Genomic DNA, 22,500 nt, shown 5'->3' on the forward strand with positions numbered 1-22,500 from the left:
TGTTTGTACAGTGTGTGTTTACAGTGTGTGTGTACAGTGTGTTGGTACAGTGTGTGTGTGTGTGTGTACAGTGTGTGTGTACAGTATGTGTGTACAGTGTGTGTGTGTACAGTGTGTGTGTACAGTATGTGTGTACAGTGTGTGTGTGTACAGTGTGTGTGTGTACAGTGCATTTGTACAGTGTGTGTGTACAGTGTGTGTGTACAGTGTGTGTGTGTGTACAGTGCATTTGTACAGTGTGTGTTTACAGTGTGTGTGTTCAGTGTGTTGGTACAGTGTGTGTGTGTGTGTACAGTGTGTTTGTACAGTGTGTGTGTACAGTGTGTGTGTAAAGTGTGGGTGTACAGTGTGTGTGTAAAGTGTGTGTGTACAGTGTGTGTGTGTACAGTGTGTGTGTGTGTACAGTGCATTTGTACAGTGTGTGTGTACAGTGTGTGTGTGTACAGTGTGTGTGTGTACAGTGTGTGTGTGTACAGTGCATTTGTACAGTGTGTGTGTACAGTGTGTGTGTACAGTGTTTGTGTGTACAGTGCATTTGTACAGTGTGTGTTTACAGTGTGTGTTGATACAGTGTGTTGGTACAGTGTGTTGGTACAGTGTGTGTGTGTACAGTGTGTTTGTACAGTGTGTGTGTGTACAGTGTGTGTGTACAGTGTTTGTGTGTACAGTGCATTTCTACAGTGTGTGTTTACAGTGTGTGTGTGTACAGAGTGTTGGTACAGTGTGTGTGTGTACAGTGTGTTTGTACAGTGTGTGTGTAAAGTGTGTGTGTGCAGTGTGTGTGTACAGTGTGTGTGTACAGTGTGTTTGTACAGTGTGTTGGTACAGTGTGTGTGTGTGTGTACAGTGTGTGTGTACAGTGTGTGTATACAGTGTGTTGGTACAGTGTGTGTGTGTGTGTACAGTGTGTGTATACAGTGTGTGTACAGTGTGTGTGTACAGTGTGTTTGTACAGTGTGTGTGTGTGTGTGTGTGTACAGTGTGTGTGTACAGTGTGTGTATACAGTGTGTGTATACAGTGTGTGTACAGTGTGTGTATACAGTGTGTGTACAGTGTGTGTATACAGTGTGTGTACAGTGTGTGTATACAGTGTGTGTACAGTGTGTGTATACAGTGTGTGTACAGTGTGTGTGTATACAGTGTGTGTACAGTGTGTGTGTGTGTATACAGTGTGTGTATACAGTGTGTGTACAGTGTGTGTATACAGTGTGTGTGTGTGTACAGTGTGTTTGTACAGTGTGTTTGTACAGTGTGTGTGTACAGTGTGTGTATACAGTGTGTGTACAGTGTGTGTGTATACAGTGTGTGTATACAGTGTGTGTATACAGTGTGTGTACAGTGTGTGTGTGTACAGTGTGTGTGTACAGTGTGTGTGTACAGTGTGTGTGTGTACAGTGTGTTTGTACAGTGTGTGTTTACAGTGTGTGTGTTCAGTGTGTTGGTACAGTGTGTGTGTGTGTGTGTACAGTGTGTGTGTACAGTGTGTTTGTACAGTGTGTGTGTACAGTGTGTGTGTAAAGTGTGGGTGTACAGTGTGTGTGTAAAGTGTGTGTGTACAGTGTGTGTGTGTACAGTGTGTGTGTGTACAGTGTGTGTGTGTACAGTGCATTTGTACAGTGTGTGTGTACAGTGTGTGTGTGTACAGTGTGTGTGTGTACAGTGTGTGTGTGTACAGTGCATTTGTACAGTGTGTGTGTACAGTGTGTGTGTACAGTGTTTGTGTGTACAGTGCATTTGTACAGTGTGTGTTTACAGTGTGTGTTGATACAGTGTGTTGGTACAGTGTGTTGGTACAGTGTGTGTTTGTACAGTGTGTGTGTGTACAGTGTGTGTGTACAGTGTTTGTGTGTACAGTGCATTTCTACAGTGTGTGTTTACAGTGTGTGTGTGTACAGTGTGTGTGTGTACAGAGTGTTGGTACAGTGTGTGTGTGTACAGTGTGTTTGTACAGTGTGTGTGTACAGTGTGTGTGTAAAGTGTGTGTGTGCAGTGTGTGTGTACAGTGTGTTTGTACAGTGTGTTGTGTACAGTGTGTTGTACAGTGTGTGTGTACAGTGTGTGTGTACAGTGTGTGTATACAGTGTGTTGGTACAGTGTGTGTGTGTGTACAGTGTGTGTATACAGTGTGTGTACAGTGTGTGTGTACAGTGTGTGTGTGTGTGTGTGTGTACAGTGTGTGTATACAGTGTGTGTATACAGTGTGTGTACAGTGTGTGTACAGTGTGTGTATACAGTGTGTGTACAGTGTGTGTATACAGTGTGTGTACAGTGTGTGTATACAGTGTGTGTACAGTGTGTGTATACAGTGTGTGTACAGTGTGTGTGTATACAGTGTGTGTACAGTGTGTGTGTGTATACAGTGTGTGTATACAGTGTGTGTATACAGTGTGTGTGTGTGTACAGTGTGTTTGTACAGTGTGTTTGTACAGTGTGTGTGTACAGTGTGTGTATACAGTGTGTGTACAGTGTGTGTGTATACAGTGTGTGTATACAGTGTGTGTATACAGTGTGTGTACAGTGTGTGTGTGTACAGTGTGTGTACAGTGTGTGTGTACAGTGTGTGTGTGTACAGTGTGTGTATACAGTGTGTGTACAGTGTGTGTATACAGTGTGTGTACAGTGTGTGTATACAGTGTGTGTACAGTGTGTGTGTATACAGTGTGTGTATACAGTGTGTGTATACAGTGTGTGTATACAGTGTGTGTACAGTGTGTGTGTGTGTACAGTGTGTGTGTACAGTGTGTGTGTACAGTGTGTGTGTGTACAGTGTGTGTGTGTACAGTGTGTGTGTGTACAGTGTGTGTGTGTACAGTGTGTGTGTGTACAGTGTGTCTTCTAATACCTGCCATAACAGCTGTATAGTGCTGGCTGGGCTCAAAGGGACATTTCCCTTTCCCAGTCTCCATCCTCAGCCCTCCATTCTCCCCTCGCTCCAGAGAGAAGGAAGACATGTTCTGAAAGAGAGAAGAGAGAGGGATGAGGATAAATTATTGAATAGATGTGTGTTGGGGGGGGCGCATTTACGTGTGTGTGTGTGTGTGTGTGTGTGTGTGTGTGTGTGTGTGTGTCACTTAGGTGTGTGAACAAGTGTGTGAACATGTTAGAAGGGTTGAATTGCAGCTCATTGCACAAAAACAGTCACCCACTCACCAGAAAGGCACACTGTGGGTCAAAAGCATAGGTTCCACAGGCGTAGATCCACCCGTTTCCAAGAAACTCTAACAGACGAAGGTAGTTATTACAGTCACCCTGTAGGGGGCGACAGAGAGCATTATAGAATTATACACATTATAAATATATAATATAATATTATATTATTATTACAGTCACCCTGTAGGGGGCGACAGAGAGCATTATAGAATTATACACATTATAAATCTATTATATTATATTATTATTACAGTCACCCTGTAGGGGGCGACAGAGAGCATTATAGAATTATACACATTATAAATATATTATATTATTATTATATTATTATTACAGTCACCCTGTAGGGGGCGACAGAGTGCATTATAGAATTATACACATTATAAATCTATTATATTATTATTATATTATTATTACAGTCGCCCTGTAGGGGGCGACAGAGAGCATTATAGAATTATACACATTATAAATATATAATATTATATTGTATTATTATTATAGTCACCCTGTAGGGGGCGACAGAGCGCATTATATAATTATACACATTATAAATCTATTATATTATTATTATATTATTATTACAGTCGCCCTGTAGGGGGCGACAGAGTGCATTATAGAATTATACACATTATAAATCTATTATATTATTATTATATTATTATTACAGTCACCCTGTAGGGGCGACAGAGTGCATTATAAAATTATACACATTATAAATCTATTATATTATATTATTATTACAGTCACCCTGTAGGGGGCGACAGAGCGCATTATAGAATTATACACATTATAAATCTATTATATTATTTTTATATTATTATTACAGTCGCCCTGTAGGGGGCGACAGAGCGCATTATAGAATTATACACATTATAAATATATAATATTATATTATATTATTATTATAGTCACACTGTAGGGGGCGACAGAGCGCATTATAGAATTATACACATTATAAATCTATTATATTATTTTTATATTATTATTACAGTCGCCCTGTAGGGGGCGACAGAGCGCATTATAGAATTATACACATTATAAATATATAATATTATATTATATTATTATTATAGTCACACTGTAGGGGGCGACAGAGCGCATTATAGAATTATACACATTATAAATCTATTATATTATTTTTATATTATTATTACAGTCGCCCTGTAGGGGGCGACAGAGCGCATTATAGAATTATACACATTATAAATATATAATATTATATTATATTATTATTATAGTCACACTGTAGGGGGCGACAGAGCGCATTATAGAATTATACACATTATAAATATATAATATTATATTGTATTATTATTATAGTCACCCTGTAGGGGGCGACAGAGCGCATTATATAATTATACACATTATAAATCTATTATATTATTATTATATTATTATTACAGTCACTCTGTAGGGGGCGACAGAGTGCATTATAGAATTATACACATTATAAATCTATTATATTATTATTATATTTTTATTACAGTCGCCCTGTAGGGGGCGACAGAGTGCATTATAGAATTATACACATTATAAATCTATTATATTATTATTACAGTCACCCTGTAGGGGGCGACAGAGCGCATTATAGAATTATACACATTATAAATCTATTATATTATATTATTATTATAGTCACCCTGTAGGGGGCGACAGAGCGCATTATAGAATTATACACATTATAAATCTATTATATTATATTATTATTACAGTCACCCTGTAGGGGGCGACAGAGAGCATTATAGAATTATACACATTATAAATCTATAATATTATATTATATTATTATTATAGTCACCCTGTAGGGGGCGACAGAGCGCATTATAGAATTATACACATTATAAATCTATTATATTATATTATTACAGTCACCCTGTAGGGGGCGACGGAGCGCATTATAGAATTATACACATTATAAATCTATTATATTATTATTACAGTCACCCTGTAGGGGGCGACAGAGCGCATTATATAGTTATACACATTATACATCTATTATATTAGTATTACAGTCACCCTGTAGGGGGCGACAGAGAGCATTATAGAATTATACACATTATAAATCTATTATATTATTATCACAGTCACCCTGTAGGGGGCGACAGAGTGCATTATAGAATTATACACATTATAAATCTATTATATTATTATTATATTATTATTACAGTCACCCTGTAGGGGGCGACAGAGTGCATTATAGAATTATACACATTATAAATCTATTATATTATTATTATATTATTATTACAGTCACCCTGTAGGGGGCGACAGAGCGCATTATAGAATTATACACAATATAAATCTATTATATCATATTATTATTACAGTCACCCTGTAGGGGGCGACAGAGCGCATTATAGAATTATACACATTATAAATCTATTATATTATTATTACAGTCACCCTGTAGGGGGCGACAGAGCGCATTATAGAATTATACACATTATAAATCTATTATATTATATTATTATTACAGTCACCCTGTAGGGGGCGACAGAGCGCATTATAGAATTATACACATTATAAATCTATTATATTATATTATTATTAGTCACCCTGTAGGGGGCGACAGAGCGCATTATATAATTATACACATTATAAATCTATTATATTATATTATTATTACAGTCACCCTGTAGGGGGCGACAGAGCGCATTATATAATTATACACATTATAAATCTATTATATTATTATTACAGTCACCCTGTAGGGGGCGACAGAGCGCATTATATAGTTATACACATTATAAATCTATTATATTATATTATTATTACAGTCACCCTGTAGGGGGCGACAGAGTGCATTATAGAATTATACACATTATAAATCTATAATATTATATTATTATTAGTCACCCTGTAGGGGGCGACAGAGCGCATTATAGAATTATACACATTATAAATCTATTATATTATATTATTATTACAGTCACCCTGTAGGGGGCGACAGAGCGCATTATAGAATTATACACATTATAAATCTATTATATTATTATTACAGTCACCCTGTAGGGGGCGACAGAGAGCATTATATAGTTATACACATTATAAATCTATTATATTATATTATTATTACAGTCACCCTGTAGGGGGTGACAGAGCGCATTATAGAATTATACACATTATAAATCTATTATATTATATTATTATTACAGTCACCCTGTAGGGGGCGACATAGAGCATTATAGAATTATACACATTATAAATCTATTATATTATATTATTATTACAGTCACCCTGTAGGGAGCGACAGAGAGCATTATAGAATTATACACATTATAAATCTATTATATCATTATTATATTATTATTATAGTCACCCTGTAGGGGGCGACAGAGCGCATTATAGAATTATACACATTATAAATCTATTATATTATATTATTACAGTCACCCTGTAGGGGGCGACGGAGCGCATTATAGAATTATACACATTATAAATCTATTATATTATTATTACAGTCACCCTGTAGGGGGCGACAGAGCGCATTATATAGTTATACACATTATACATCTATTATATTAGTATTACAGTCACCCTGTAGGGGGCGACAGAGAGCATTATAGAATTATACACATTATAAATCTATTATATTATTATCACAGTCACCCTGTAGGGGGCGACAGAGTGCATTATAGAATTATACACATTATAAATCTATTATATTATTATTACAGTCACCCTGTAGGGGGCGACAGAGCGCATTATAGAATTATACACATTATAAATCTATTATATTATTATTATATTATTATTACAGTCACCCTGTAGGGGGCGACAGAGCGCATTATAGAATTATACACAATATAAATCTATTATATTATATTATTATTACAGTCACCCTGTAGGGGGCGACAGAGCGCATTATAGAATTATACACATTATAAATCTATTATATTATTATTACAGTCACCCTGTAGGTGGCGACAGAGCGCATTATATAGTTATACACATTATAAATCTATTATATTATTATTACAGTCACCCTGTAGGGGGCGACAGAGCGCATTATAGAATTATACACATTATAAATCTATTATATTATATTATTATTACAGTCACCCTGTAGGGGGCGACAGAGCGCATTATAGAATTATACACATTATAAATCTATTATATTATATTATTACTAGTCACCCTGTAGGGGGCGACAGAGCGCATTATAGAATTATACACATTATAAATCTATTATATTATATTATTATTACAGTCACCCTGTAGGGGGCGACAGAGCGCATTATAGAATTATACACATTATAAATCTATTATATTATTATTACAGTCACCCTGTAGGGGGCGACAGAGCGCATTATATACTTATACACATTATAAATCTATTATATTATATTATTATTACAGTCACCCTGTAGGGGGCGACAGAGCGCATTATAGAATTATACACATTATAAATCTATAATATTATATTATTATTAGTCACCCTGTAGGGGGCGACAGAGCGCATTATAGAATTATACACATTATAAATCTATTATATTATATTATTATTACAGTCACCCTGTAGGGGGCGACAGAGCGCATTATAGAATTATACACATTATAAATCTATTATATTATTATTACAGTCACCCTGTAGGGGGCGACAGAGAGCATTATATAGTTATACACATTATAAATCTATTATATTATATTATTATTACAGTCACCCTGTAGGGGGCGACAGAGCGCATTATAGAATTATACACATTATAAATCTATTATATTATATTATTATTACAGTCACCCTGTAGGGGGCGACATAGAGCATTATAGAATTATACACATTATAAATCTATTATATTATATTATTATTACAGTCACCCTGTAGGGGGCGACATAGAGCATTATAGAATTATACACATTATAAATCTATTATATTATATTATTATTACAGTCACCCTGTAGGGAGCGACAGAGAGCATTATAGAATTATACACATTATAAATATATTATATTATTATTATATTATTATTACAGTCGCCCTGTAGGGGGCGACAGAGCGCATTATAGAATTATACACATTATAAATCTATTATATTATTATTATATTATTATTACAGTCACCCTGTAGGGGGCGACAGAGTGCATTATAGAATTATACACATTATAAATCTATTATATCATTATTATATTATTATTACAGTCACCCTGTAGGGGGCGACAGAGTGCATTATAAAATTATACACATTATAAATATATAATATTATTATTATAGTCACCCTGTAGGGGGTGACAGAGCACATTATATAGTTATACGCGTTATAAAAATATGATATTATATTATTATTATACAACATACTGTCTCTCTGTGGTTATCGGATGTAGTTGTTACAGACAGTGGGAGACAGAGCACAGTGAAATTACACTGTAGTTAAAGGGGCAATCTGCAGTTCAAACAACAGCAAAGCCAAGAACACAGTGCAACAGGTGTGTTAGTGCACACACACACACCTCTGTCTTTCCCTTTGCCACACAGGACTTCCTCTTCTCCTCAGGAACATCCCACACAATCTAGAGAGAGGAGAGAGAGAGAGAGAGCGAGAGAGAGAGCGAGAGAGAGAGAGAGAGAGGAGAGAGAGAGAAGGCACGAGAGAGAGGAGAGAGAGGAAAGGCAAGAGAGAGAGAGAAAAAGAGAGAAGGAGAGAGAGAGGAGAGGACAGAGAGAGGAGAAGGAGAGAAAGAGAGAGAGAGAGAGGAGAGGAGAGAGAGAGAGAGAAGCAGGTAGAGAGAGGAGAGGAGAGAGAAGGAGAGAGAGAGGAGAGAGGAGAGGACAGAGAGAGGAGAAGGAGAGAGAGAAATAGAGAAGGAGAGAGAGAGAGAGAGAGAGAGAGATGGACAGAGAGAGAGAGAGAGAGAGCGGTAGAGAGAGAGAGAGAGAGAGAGAGAGAGAGAGAGAGAGAGAGAGAGAGATAGATAGAGAGATGGACAGACGAAAAGACAGATATATGTAAGTACATCATCTTTCCATTCTCTCATTAAAAATACTTAACTATGTGAAACATGAATATGCAGGAGCTTATTTGGCCAATTAGACTGAATATGCAAATATACCTCAATTAAATCAGTCAAATATACAAACTATCTGGGAAAAGGTCAACTTAATTAAATAAGATTATACTCAGATATCAAACTCAGTGATTGATCATATTGCTATACAATAATAGGAATATATAAATATAATATATATTGATATATATAATACAATCCAGACACACACAACCATCCCCCTCCACCACCAAAACCTGCCCATCAACCCACACAACCATCCCCCTCCACCACCAAAACCTGCCCATCAACACACACACCCTCCCCCTCTCCCCCCTCCCTCCCTCCCTCCCCCTCTCCCCCCTCCCCCCCTCCCGCCTCCCCTCCCTCCCCCCCCCTCCCCTCCCCCCTCCCCCCCTCCCTCCCTCCCCCCTCCCCCTCCCCCCCTCCCCCTCCCCCCTCCCCCCTCCTCCCCCCCCCTCCCCCCTCCCTCCCTCCCTCCCCCCCTCCCTCCCCCCCTCCCTCCCTCCCTCCCTCCCCCCTCCCCCTCCCCCTCTCCCTCCCTCCCTCCCTCACCATGCGCGGTGGCTGTGTCAGGTTGTTGGTGTCCACGGCCAGTATGGCATCTCTCGCACCCAGGAAGAGAACGCCAGACGAACGGTCCAATAGGAATGTGCTAAAGTTGGCCACGCCCCTGAACTGTTGCGGCCCCAACATGGCGTCCAGATCTGCCAGAGAGAGGAAGACAGGAGAATAGAGGATGGTGTTAGTCCATGAACAGAGGGGTAAATTGGAACCATCTGGGTTGTCCATGTCTCATAGGTCTATGTCCCTAGAGATGTAGCATGTGTGATAGCAGTGGCAGCAGTGGCAGCTTTCTCTCTGCTTTCAAATGTATTTCATCCATCCAACCCATTCATTTCTCACATAGGATTTTGCCCTATGAAAAACAAGTTAGACAGTGGGCCTGTTAGAAGAGTGTCTTATGTGGAACTAATGGGTCTGATGTGGAACTAATGGGTCTTATGTGGAACTAATGGGTCTTATGTTGAACTAATGGGCCTGATGTGGAACTAATGGGTCTTATGTTGAACTAACGGGTCTTATGTGGAACTAATGAGTCTGATGTGGAACTAATGGGTCTGATGTGGAACTAATGGGTCTGATGTGGAACTAATAGTTCTGATGTGGAACTAATGGTTCTGATGTGGAACTAATGGTTCTGATGTGGAACTAACGGGTCTTATGTGGAACTAATGGGTCTGATGTGGAACTAATGGTTCTGATGTGGAACTAATGGGTCTTATGTGGAACTAATGGGTCTTATGTTGAACTAATGGGCCTGACCTGGAACTAATGGTTCTGATGTGGAACTAATGGGCCTTATGTGTAACTAATCAAATCAAATCAAATGTATTTATATAGCCCTTCTTACATCAGCTGATATCTCAAAGTGCTGTACAGAAATCCAGCCTAAAACCCCAAACAGCAAGCAATGCAGGTGTAGAAGCACGGTGGCTAGGAAAAACTCCCTAGAAAGGCCAAAACCTAGGAAGAAACCTAGAGAGGAACCAGGCTATGAGGGATGGCCAGTCCTCTTCTGGCTGTGTCGGGTGGAGATTATAACAGAACATGGCCAAGATGTTCAAATGTTCATAAATTATCAGCAGGGTCAAATAATAATAATCACAGTGGATGTTGAGGGTGCAACAAGTCAGCACCTCAGGAGTAAATTGTTATGGGTGTAAGATGGCACAGTGATGCCATCTGTTGGTAAATGTTAATTACTACATGGGTCTGACCTGGAACTAATGGTTCTGATGTGGAACTAATGGGTCTGATGTGGAACTAATGGGTCTGATGTGGAACTAATGGTTCTGATGTGGAACTAATGGGTCTGATGTGGAACTAATGGTTCTGATGTGGAACTAATGGGTCTGATGTGGAACTAATGGTTCTGATGTGGAACTAATGGGTCTGATGTGGAACTAATGGGCCTGATGTGGAACTAATGGGTCTTATGTGGAACTAATGGTTCTGATGTGGAACTAATGGTCTGATGTGGAACTAATGGGCCTGATGTGGAACTAATGGGTCTGATGTGGAACTAATGGGTCTGATGTGGAACTAATGGGTCTGATGTGGAACTAATGGGTCTGATGTGGAACTAATGGGCCTGATGTGGAACTAATGGGTCTTATGTGGAACTAATGGTTCTGATGTGGAACTAATGGTCTGATGTGGAACTAATGGGTCTGATGTGGAACTAATGGGTCTGATGTGGAACTAATGGGTCTGATAGAGGAGTGTGTGATGTGCCTTCTGGTGTCAAAACACACACACACACACACACACACACACACACACACACACACACACACACACACACACACACACACACACACACACACACACACACACACACACACATGTTGCTGCACATGCTTTCCCAGCGGGAGGTAAAGTACTGTCTATAAAAAGGAGATTGTGTAACTTGTTGTTTTGACAGATTTAACACTGTTATAACAGACAGACAGACAGACAGACAGACAGACAGGCAGGCAGGCAGACAGACAGACAGACAGACAGACAGACAGACAGACAGACAGACAGACAGGCAGGCAGGCAGGCAGGCAGGCAGGCAGACAGACAGACAGACAGGCAGGCAGGCAGGCAGGCAGGCAGGCAGGCAGGCAGGCAGACAGACAGACAGACAGACAGGCAGGCAGGCAGGCAGGCAGGCAGGCAGGCAGGCAGGCAGACAGACAGACAGACAGACAGACAGACAGACAGACAGACAGACAGACAGACAGGCAGGCAGGCAGGCAGGCAGGCAGGCAGGCAGGCAGGCAGGCAGGCAGGCAGGCAGACAGACAGACAGACAGACAGACAGACAGACAGACAGACAGACAGACAGACAGACAGACAGACAGATTATCCCTTTAACTGGCACACCAAGAAATAAATATAAAAACGAGTATTTAGCCTTTTTTAGTGCAGTGGGCTAAATCAGGGTCACACAGAGTGTTTCTGGGTAGTCTTAAACAAATCTACTGAAATAAAAGTATACACTTCACACACGTGGTTATGGACTTCAAGACAAATCACCTGTACCATGTCAGTTGAAATGTAATACATTTTCTCCCATCAATATTACAATGTACAGTGCCTTCGGAAAGTATTCAGACCCCTTTACTTTTCCCAAAATGTTGTTACGTTATGTTTTCCCTCAAATCTACACACAATACCCCATAATGACAATGCAAAAACACGTTTTTAGAAATGTTTTCACATTTATTACAAATTGAAAACGTATATATGACATTTACATAAGTATTCAGATCCTTTACTCAGTACTTTGTTGAAGCACCTTTTGCAGCGATCACAGCCTTGAGTCTTCTTGGGTATGACGCTACAAGCTTGGCACACCTGTATTTGGGGAGTTTCTCCAATTCTTCTCTGCAGATCCTCTCAAGCTCTGTCAGGTTGGATGGGGAGCATCGCTGCACAGCTTTTTTCAGATCTCTCCAGAGATGTTCGATCAGGTGCAAGTCCGGGCTCTGGCTGGGCCACTCAAGGACATTGAGACTTGTCACGAAGCCACTCCTGCGTTGTCTTGGCTGTGTGCTTAGGGTCATTCTCCTGTTGGAAGGTGAACCTTCACCCCAGTCTGAGGTCCTGAGCGCTCTGGAGCAGGTTTCCATCAAGGATCTCATTGTACTTTGCTCCGTTCATCTTTGCCTCAATCCTGACTAGTCTCCCAGTCCCTGCCGCTGAAAAACATCCCCACAGCATGATGCTGCCACCACCATGCTTCACCGTACGAATGGTGCCAGGATTCCTCCAGACGTGACGTTTGGCATTCAGGCAAAATAGTTAAATCTTGGTTTCATCAAACCAGAGAATCTTGTTTCTCATGGTCTGAGAGTCTTTAGGTGCCTTTTGGCAAACTCCAAGCGGGCTGTTATGGGCCTTTTACTGAGAAGTGTCTCCACTCTACCATAAAGGCCTGATTGGTGAAGTGCTGCGGAGATGGGTATCCTTCTGGAAGGTTCTCCCATCTCCACAGAGGAACTTTAGAGCTCTGTCAGAGTGACCATCGGGTTCTTGGTCACCTCCCTGACCAAGGCCCTTCTCCTCTGGTTGCACAGTTTGGCCAGGTGGCCAGCTCTAGGAAGAGTCTTGGTGGTTCGAAACTTCTTCTATTTAAGAATGATGGCTGCCACTGTGTTCTTGGGGACCTTCAATGCTGCAGAAATGTTTTGGTACCCTTCCCCAGATCTGTGCCTCGACAAAATCCTGTCTCTGAGCTCTATGGACAATTCCTTCAACCTCATGGCTTGGTTTTTGCTCTGACATGCACTATCAACTGTGTGATAGACAGGTGTGTGCCTTTCCAAATCATGTCCAATCAATTGAATTTACCACAGGTGGACTCCAATCAAGTTGTAGAAACCTCTCAAGGATTATCAATGGAAACAGGATGCAACTGAGCTCAGTTTTAGACTTGACTCGAAATTGGATCTGAATACTAATGTAAATAAGGTATTATTTAAAAAATATATATATATACATTTGCTAAAATTTCATAAAAACTGTTTTTGCTTTGTCATTATGGGGTATATTGTGTAGATTGCTGAGGATTTGTTTTTATTTAATTGATATCAAATATGAATAAAATACACTGCTCAAAAAATAAAGGGAACACTAAAATAACACATCCTAGATCTGAATGAATGAAATAATCTTATTAAATACTTTTTTCTTTACATAGTTGAATGTGCTGACAACAAAATCACACACAAATAATCAATGGAAATCCAATTTATCAACCCATGGAGGTCTGGATTTGGAGTCACACTCAAAATTAAAGTGGAAAACCACACTACAGGCTGATCCAACTTTGATGTAATGTCCTTAAAACAAGTCAAAATGAGGCTCAGTAGTGTGTGTGGCCTCCACGTGCCTGTATGACCTCCCTACAACGCCTGGGCAGGCTCCTGATGAGGTGGCGGATGGTCTCCTGAGGGATCTCCTCCCAGACCTGGACTAAAGCATCCGCCAACTCCTGGACAGTCTGTGGTGCAACGTGGTGTTGGTGGATGGAGCGAGACATGATGTCCCAGATGAGCTCAATTGGATTCAGGTCTGGGGAACGGGCGGGCCAGTCCATAGCATCAATGCCTTCCTCTTGCAGGAACTGCTGACACACTCCAGCCACATGAAGTCTAGCATTGTCTTGCATTAGGAGGAACTCAGGGCCAACCGCACCAGCATATGGTCTCACAAGGGGTCTGAGGATCTCATCTCGGTACCTAATGGCAGTCAGGCTACCTCTGGCGAGCACATGGAGGGCTGTGCAGCCCCCCAAAGAAATGCCACCCCACACCATGACTGACCCACCGCCAAACCGGTCATGCTGGAGGATGTTGCAGGCAGCAGAACGTTCTCCACGGCGTCTCCAGACTGTCACGTCTGTCACATGTGCTCAGTGTGAACCTGCTTTCATCTGTGAAGAGCATAGGGCGCCAGTGGCGAATTTGCCAATCTTGGTGTTCTCTGGCAAATGCCAAACGTCCTGCACGGTGTTGGGCTGTAAGCACAACCCCCACCTGTGGACGTCGGGCCCTCATACCACTCTCATGGAGTCTGTTTCTGACCGTTTGCGCAGACACATGCACATTTGTGGCCTGCTGGAGGTCATTTTGCAGGGCTCTGGCAGTGCTTCTCCTGCTCCTCCTTGCACAAAGGCGGAGGTAGCGGTCCTGCTGCTGGGTTGTTGCCCTCCTACGGCCTCCTCCACGTCTCCTGATGTACTGGCCTGTCTCCTGGTAGCGCCTCCATGCTCTGGACACTACGCTGACAGACACAGCAAACCTTCTTGCCACAGCTCGCATTGATGTGCCATCCTGGATGAGCTGCACTACCTGAGCCACTTGTGTGGGTTGTAGACTCCGTCTCATGCTACCACTAGAGTGAAAGCACCGCCAGCATTCAAAAGTGACCAAAACATCAGCCAGGAAGCATAGGAACTGAGAAGTGGTCTGTGGTTACCACCTGCAGAACCACTCCTTTATTGTGGGTGTCTTGCTAATTGCCTATAATTTCCACCTGTTGTCTATACCATTTGCACAACAGCATGTGAAATTTATTGTCAATCAGTGTTGCTTCCTAAGTGGACAGTTTGATTTCACAGAAATGTGATTGACTTGGAGTTACATTGTATTGTTTAAGTGTTCCCTTTATTTTTTTGAGCAGTATATAATTCATTTGTGTGTCAAAATATGAATATTCAAATATATGTAAAGAATGTGTTTACTGTTTATATGCTCATAATACCCGTAAAATGACATGTACTCAATAATATTGTGAAACGTATTGAAGATAACAGGCAATAAATACTGAGATGAATATAAAAATATTTTTCAATATACAGCGACAAAATAAATCCCATAACAATATTTCTCCATTGTCCATAATAGCTAGCTTTGACTAAATTGGATTCCTTAAATGGGCAACTCAGCCGCCTGGTAGAGCATATTTTTCAAGAGTTCCTCAAAATATAGAACAACTACATTTTAATAATTTCATCATTCAAAAATGATGTTTTAGAGGTCAACAACATTTTACAGTCTGTAATGTCCCATTTTAATAGACAATTAGTACAGAAAAAGTGTGATTAATAAGGTTTGGTTTTGCTAATTTTCACTTCCTGGTTTTAAACCATCTTTAAATGTGTGTTTAAAAAAATACAGGAGTTCGATAATGAAAACCAGATCATCATTTGTAACCTGTTTCAAGAAGCTAGGTATACAGTGGGGGAAAAAAGTATTTGATCCCCTGCTGATTTTGTACGTTTGCCCACTGACAAAGAAAGGATCAGTCTATAATTTTAATGGTAGGTTTATTTGAACAGTGAGAGACATAATAACAACAAAAAAATCCAGAAAAACGCATGTCAGAAATGTTATAAATTGATTTGCATTTTGATGAGGGAAATAAGTATTTGTCTTTTATACAGGTAATGAGCTGAGATTAGGAGCACACTCTTAAAGGGAGTGCTCCTAACCGCAGCTTGTTACCTGTAAAAAAGACACCTGTCCACAGAAGCAATCAATCAATCAGATTCCAAACTCTCCACCATGGCCAAGACCAAAGAGCTCTCCAAGGAGAGCTCTTTGTCAGGGACAAGATTGTAGACCTACACAAGGCTGGAATGGGCTACAAGACCATCACCAAGCAGCTTGGTGAGAAGGTGACAACATTTGGTGCAATTATTCGCAAATGGAAGAAACACAAAAGAACTGTCAATATCCCTCGGCCTGGGGCTCCATGCAAGATCTCACCTCGTGGAGTTCCAATGATCATGAGAACGGTGAGGAATCAGCCCAGAACTACACGGGAGGATCTTGTCAAATATCTCAAGGCAGCTGGGACCATAGTCACCAAGAAAACAATTGGTAACACACTACACTGTGAAGGACTGAAATCCTGCAGCGCCCGCAAGGTCCCCCTGCTCAAGAATACATATACATGCCCGTCTGAAGTTTGCCAATGAACATCTGAATGACTCAGAGGACAACTGGTGAAAGTGCTGTGGTAAGATGAGACCAAAATGGAGCTCTTTGACATCAACTCAACTCGCCGTGTTTGGAGGAGGAGGAATGCTGCCTATGACACCAAGAACACCATCTCCACCGTCAAACATGGAGGTGGAAACATTATGCTTTGGGGGTGTTTTTCTGCTAAGGGGACAGGACAACTTCACCGCATCAAAGGGACGATGGACGGGGCCATGTACCGTCAAATCTTGGGTGAGAACCTCCTTCCCTCAGCCAGGGCATTGAAAATGGGTGGTGGATGGGTATTCCAGCATGACAATGACCCAAAACACACGGCCAAGGCAACAAAGGAGTGGCTCAAGAAGAAGCACATTAAGGTCCTGGAGTGGCCTAGCCAGTCTCCAGACCTTAATCCCATAGACAATCTGTGGAGGGAGCTGAAGGTTCGAGTTGCCAAACGTCAGCCTCGAAACCTTAATGACTTGGAGAAGATCTGCAAAGAGGAGTGGGACAAAATCCCTCCTGAGATGTGCGCAAACCTGGTGGCCAACTACAAGAAACGTCTGACCTCTGTGATTGCCAACAAGGGTTTTGAAATCAGTGGAATGCCCGCCAAATTCAGAGAGAGTCGAAAAGAGAACACAGAAGACTGTTGTATAAAACACCTGTCTCTGGATTACGTCTTCAAACTAAGGGCAACCATGACAACCCTGACAGAGAAGGAGAAGGGTTCATCCATGTATATGGGTAACAGAGTCTAGCTACATTTTCAGATAGTATACATTCCTCATTTTGTCAGAAAGTTGTTTTCATTGTAAGTTAAAGCATACTGTTAGCTAGCTAGCTAACGTTAGCTGGCTGGTTCGCTAGCTAACGTTACATGTATGATATGTGCAGTAATATTATTCGTATCTCAGAAAGCCATTTGCATTGGTTGTTATAGCCTAATTAGCTAACATTGAACCTAGTTGATTAGCTTAGCTAACTGCAGATTCACGCATGGTGTATGGTAGTATTGCTTCATTCAAAACAACTGGGAACACGGAAATATACAAGATCAAATCATGACGTCAGTGATCTTCAGGTCGCAATGTCAGAGCGCTAAGAAGAGGCCCGAGTTCCCGAGATGGAATTCAAATCGATGTTTCCAAATCAGAGCTTGTTTTTTTTTCAGAATTCCCAGTTGTTTTGAATGCACTGAAGTTGGAAATCTAAGATTTCCGAGTCCCCAGTTGTTTGAACGTGGCATTAGAGTTGGGATTATGGTTCATTGTTTACCTAGCTGGCTAGCTAGCTAGCTACATGTCTAAACAAAAGACTCCAGTATGCAAGTTACCATTTCACTGTACCGTTTACACCTTCTGTATCCTGTGCATGTGACAAATACACTTTGGTGCAGGTCATGTTGTTCTTTGCATTACCGTCTCTGGTAAACACACACTATATCAAATAAAATCAAAGTCAGATTAGGCTAAGGACTAGATAAAGTTAATTTTTAACTGGAGTTTTTCCTTATTGTAGGCTACTACTTTCCCCACTTTTAGTCTTGAAATCTTTGGTTGTTTACTACAGTACTCACTCTGTTTAGCACATGGCCTCACATGTTATCCCTTAAAGAGATGGGTGGGGCTACGGCTTAAGAGGGTATGATTGATGCTGAATGGGTGGAGACAAAGAAGAGCTCTCCAGTAGGTGTACCAAAACATTCACAGGCAATTTTCTCAAAAGTGGGGTTACAAGTTTATCAACATTCAAAAGAGAATTACTTTCCCATTGTTCCTCAACTGTACTGCGTGATATAAAATATAAAATATGTAAAATCACGTGTAACGATGGTGGCAGGTGTGCGTAATGATGAGACCTGGTGACGTCGAGCGCTGGAGAGGGGGAGCGGGAGTAAACGTGGCAGTACCCCCTCCTTGACGCACGGCTCCAGCCACCGGGCGACGCCGACCAGAGGGACGGTCCCGAGGACCAGGAGCGGGCCGGTCGCTTCTGCTGAGGCGCGGGAACCAGTAGAGCCGGCTGAGCATGGAAGCCTGACGAGCCGGCTGAGGCATTGGGAGCCTGACGAGCCAGCTGAGGCATGGAAGCCTGACGAGCCAGCTGAGGCATGGGAGCCTGACGAGCCAGCTGAGGCATTGGGAGCCTGACGAGCCAGCTGAGGCATGGAAGCCTGTCGAGCCAGCTGAGGCATCCCCGGTTTCATCAGCAGCGGCACTTTGACCCGACGTCACCAGTAAAAAAAAAATCCCTATTTCTTCCCCTTGGTGAGGCGTTATTCTGTAACTGTACACTTTTCCTGTTTCTTGTTTTCTACTATGTTCTATTTATTATTACATTTGCGCTCCCAGCGTACTCTCTCTCTCACACACACACACACACACACACACACACACACACACACACACACACACACACACACACACACACACACACACACACACACACACACACACACACACACAGACACACACAGCCCCTATACCAACTGTCTCTCCTCTTTTCCTACACTCCCTCTTTCACTTCCTCTTTCACATTTAGCTCGCTTCCTTCGATCGCTCTTCTCTTCTTTAAATCATCCACCCGTCATCTGTCCATCTGTTCCCCACAGCACTGCTGCCAGATGACAAACATCCCCCTTCTAACACTTGTTTATCTGCTCTGTCTATCCGAATGAGTGGCACACAATATAGGGAGACGCGCACACGCACACGTTGGGAGACACACACACACACACACACACACACACACACACACACACACACACACACACACACACACACACACACACACACACAGACGTAACTGGTTCTGACATGTGCCTAAGGCAGGGACAAGGCTCATGAGAAATGTCCTGGTATCCTCTAGGTGACCTCCCCCCCCCCCCCCCCCCCCCCTCCCGCCAACCTGTCCCTCTAGGTGACCCCCCCACCCCCCCACTCTCACACACATCACCCGCTGTGATGCTAGTTCCTAGAGCTATGCCATCTGCCCCCCTCCCACACACGCACACACACACACACACACACACACACACAGAGAAGACTGCCCCCATGCTTGAACACACAAGAACCGAGAGAGAGAGAGAGAAGAGAGAGAGAGAAAAGAGAGAGAGAATGTGTCTGAGATGTATTGGCAGAGAGAGATGAAGAGAGAGAGAGAGAGAGAGAGAGAGAGAGAGAGAGAGAGAATGTGTCTGAGATGTCTTGGCAGAGAGAGAGAGAGAGAGAGAGAGAGAGGGAGAGAGAGAGAGAGAAGAGAGAGAGAGAGAGAGAGAATGTCTCTGAGATGTCTTGGCAGAGAGAGAGAGAGGGAGAGAGAGAGAGAATGTCTCTGAGATGTCCTAGCAGTGTAAGTTATTAAGAATCACTTTCTTTCTATTTCTCTCTCTCTGTCTCTTCTCCTTAAAGATCAGAGGTGTCCTAACATGACACTGTCATCACCTCTCTCTCGTGTTCGTCGTCGCCTCGTCTTCCAGTCAGTTTGATTTGGAACTTGGTGTGTTTTAGCACTACTACTCACGCACATTTAAGACTATGCCTCCCCCCCGCCCCTCAGGTCCCTTAGTAAAGGTAGAAGCTCTCTTGTTATAACCAGAGAGAGGGATGAAGTAGTACAAGTACCCAGAGTAGAAACACATTCATTGTCCAGAGAGTGACAGAGAGAGAAACAGAGAGCGAGAGAGAGAGAGAATGAGAACGACAGAGAGAGAATGAGAGAATGAGAGAGAGAGAGAGAGATAGAACTGGGCTGGTCCTTTAATTTAATCTACTGGGTTTAATTAACTATAAGAGGGTTGGTTGGGTCCGTAGGGTTTAGCAGAGTCCAGGCCTTCTCTCTATGACAGCAGCCCATTAGCTGAGTGTGGAGACCCCCACTGGCTTGCATAATGGATTGGCCCGACCTGACAGAGAGAGGTGGCCCAGGGGAAAGACACACACACACACGCAGACACACACTCAACAGTCACCACCTACTGTTCTGTTCTGTACTGTTCGGTACTGTTCTGTTCTGTACTGTACTCACAGCAGCAATAGGAGTCTGGTTAAGTGGAAAGACAATACGATTCAAGCGAGCTATGGAACATCCTAAACCGACTGGGATCTGACTACACCCTTCTCTGATACTTCTTTCTAATCTTCCCCCCTTACTTCCTGTCTCTTCTTATCATCTCTCCTCTCCTCTCCTCTCCTCTCCTCTCCTCTCCTGTTCTCCTCTCTTCTCCTTTACTCTCCTCTTCGTACCTCTCCTCTCCTCTCCTCTCCTCTGCACTCCTCTCCTCTCTCCCTTCCCCTCTTACCTCACCTCCTCTCCTCCCTTCCCCTATTTTCTTCATTGTATTAGTTTGATTGACAGGTTGAGGACTACATCATTTATTTACCTCACATTTCCTGGTTACTTCCTGGCTCCTGCGTCCCAAATGACATCCTATTCCCTTTTAAGTGGGTCTGATCAAACGTAGCACACTATATAGTGAATAGGGTGCCATTTGGGATGCACATCCTGGTTTAGCCCAATCCCAGAATGCCATGGAGGGTCCCTGCAGCACCAATCAGAACACAGTTTATTAAACCCCCAGGATACATACACATGTACGCACACACTCTCGCTATTTTAATTCCCTGCCAGTGTCCCATTCATGTTTAATGCATAATGAATCAATGATTCATAGAGAGAATAGAGAGAGAGAGAGAGAGAGAGAGGAGAGAGAGAGGAGTGAGAGAGAAAAGAGAGAGGAGAGAGAAGAGAGAGAGAAGAGATAAAGAGAGAGAGAGAGAAAAGAGAGAGAGAGAGAGAGAGAGAAAGAGGAGAGAGAAGAGAGAAGAGAGAGATGAGGGTATTTTGGGCTGCTTACCCATTCATACAGTATAGTCTTAACTCTATTCATCCATACAGTATAGTCTTAACTCTATTCATTCATACGGTATAGTCTTAACTCTATTCATTCATACAGTATAGTCTTAACTCTATTCATTCATACGGTATAGTCTTAACTCTATTCATTCATACGGTATAGTCTTAACTCTATTCATTCATACGGTATAGTCTTAACTCTATTCATTCATACGGTATAGTCTTAACTCTACCCATTCATACGGTATAGTCTTAACTCTATTCATTCATACGGTATAGTCTTAACTCTATTCATTCATACGGTATAGTCTTAACTCTATTCATTCATACAGTATAGTCTTAACTCTACCCATTCATACGGTATAGTCTTAACTCTATTCATTCATACGGTATAGTCTTAACTCTAACCATTCATACGGTATAGTCTTAACTCTATTCATTCATACGGTATAGTCTTAACTCTACCCATCCATACAGTATAGTCTTAACTCTACCCATTCATACGGTATAGTCTTAACTCTATTCATTCATACAGTATAGTCTTAACTCTATTCATTCATACAGTATAGTCTTAACTCTATTCATTCATACAGTATAGTCTTAACTCTACCCATTAACACAGTATAGTGTTAACTTTATTCATTCATACAGTATAGTCTTAACTCTATTCATTCATACGGTATAGTCTTAACTCTACCCATTCATACAGTATAGTCTTAATTCTATTCATTCATACGGTATAGTCTTAACTCTATTCATTCATACGGTATAGTCTTAACTCTACCCATTCATACGGTATAGTCTTAACTCTACCCATTAACACAGTATAGTCTTAACTCTACCCATTCATACGGTATAGTCTTAACTCTACCCATTCATACGGTATAGTCTTAACTCTACCCATTAACACAGTATAGTCTTAACTCTACCCATTCATACAGTATAGTC

The 22,500-nt window shown here is 41.7% G+C and overlaps 1 protein-coding gene across 2 annotated transcripts in view; it reads right to left on the bottom strand.

Moving 5' to 3' along the window:
- The window catches only part of sema4f (sema domain, immunoglobulin domain (Ig), transmembrane domain (TM) and short cytoplasmic domain, (semaphorin) 4F), a 119,263-nt gene that overhangs the window by 22,497 nt on the left and 74,266 nt on the right, over positions 1–22,500 (bottom strand). For both annotated transcript variants that reach the window (XM_045701591.2, XM_045701592.2), the window contains 4 exons: positions 9,710–9,861; positions 8,600–8,659; positions 3,152–3,250; positions 2,844–2,955 (listed from right to left, as the gene is read on the bottom strand). In XM_045701591.2, the coding sequence (XP_045557547.1) occupies positions 2,844–2,955; positions 3,152–3,250; positions 8,600–8,659; positions 9,710–9,861 (423 nt within the window). The remainder of the gene's footprint in view (positions 1–2,843; positions 2,956–3,151; positions 3,251–8,599; positions 8,660–9,709; positions 9,862–22,500) is intronic.

Source organism: Salmo salar, chromosome 18 (assembly GCF_965601325.2).
Source record: "Salmo salar chromosome 18, fSalSal1, whole genome shotgun sequence".
Taxonomy (NCBI): domain Eukaryota; kingdom Metazoa; phylum Chordata; class Actinopteri; order Salmoniformes; family Salmonidae; genus Salmo; species Salmo salar.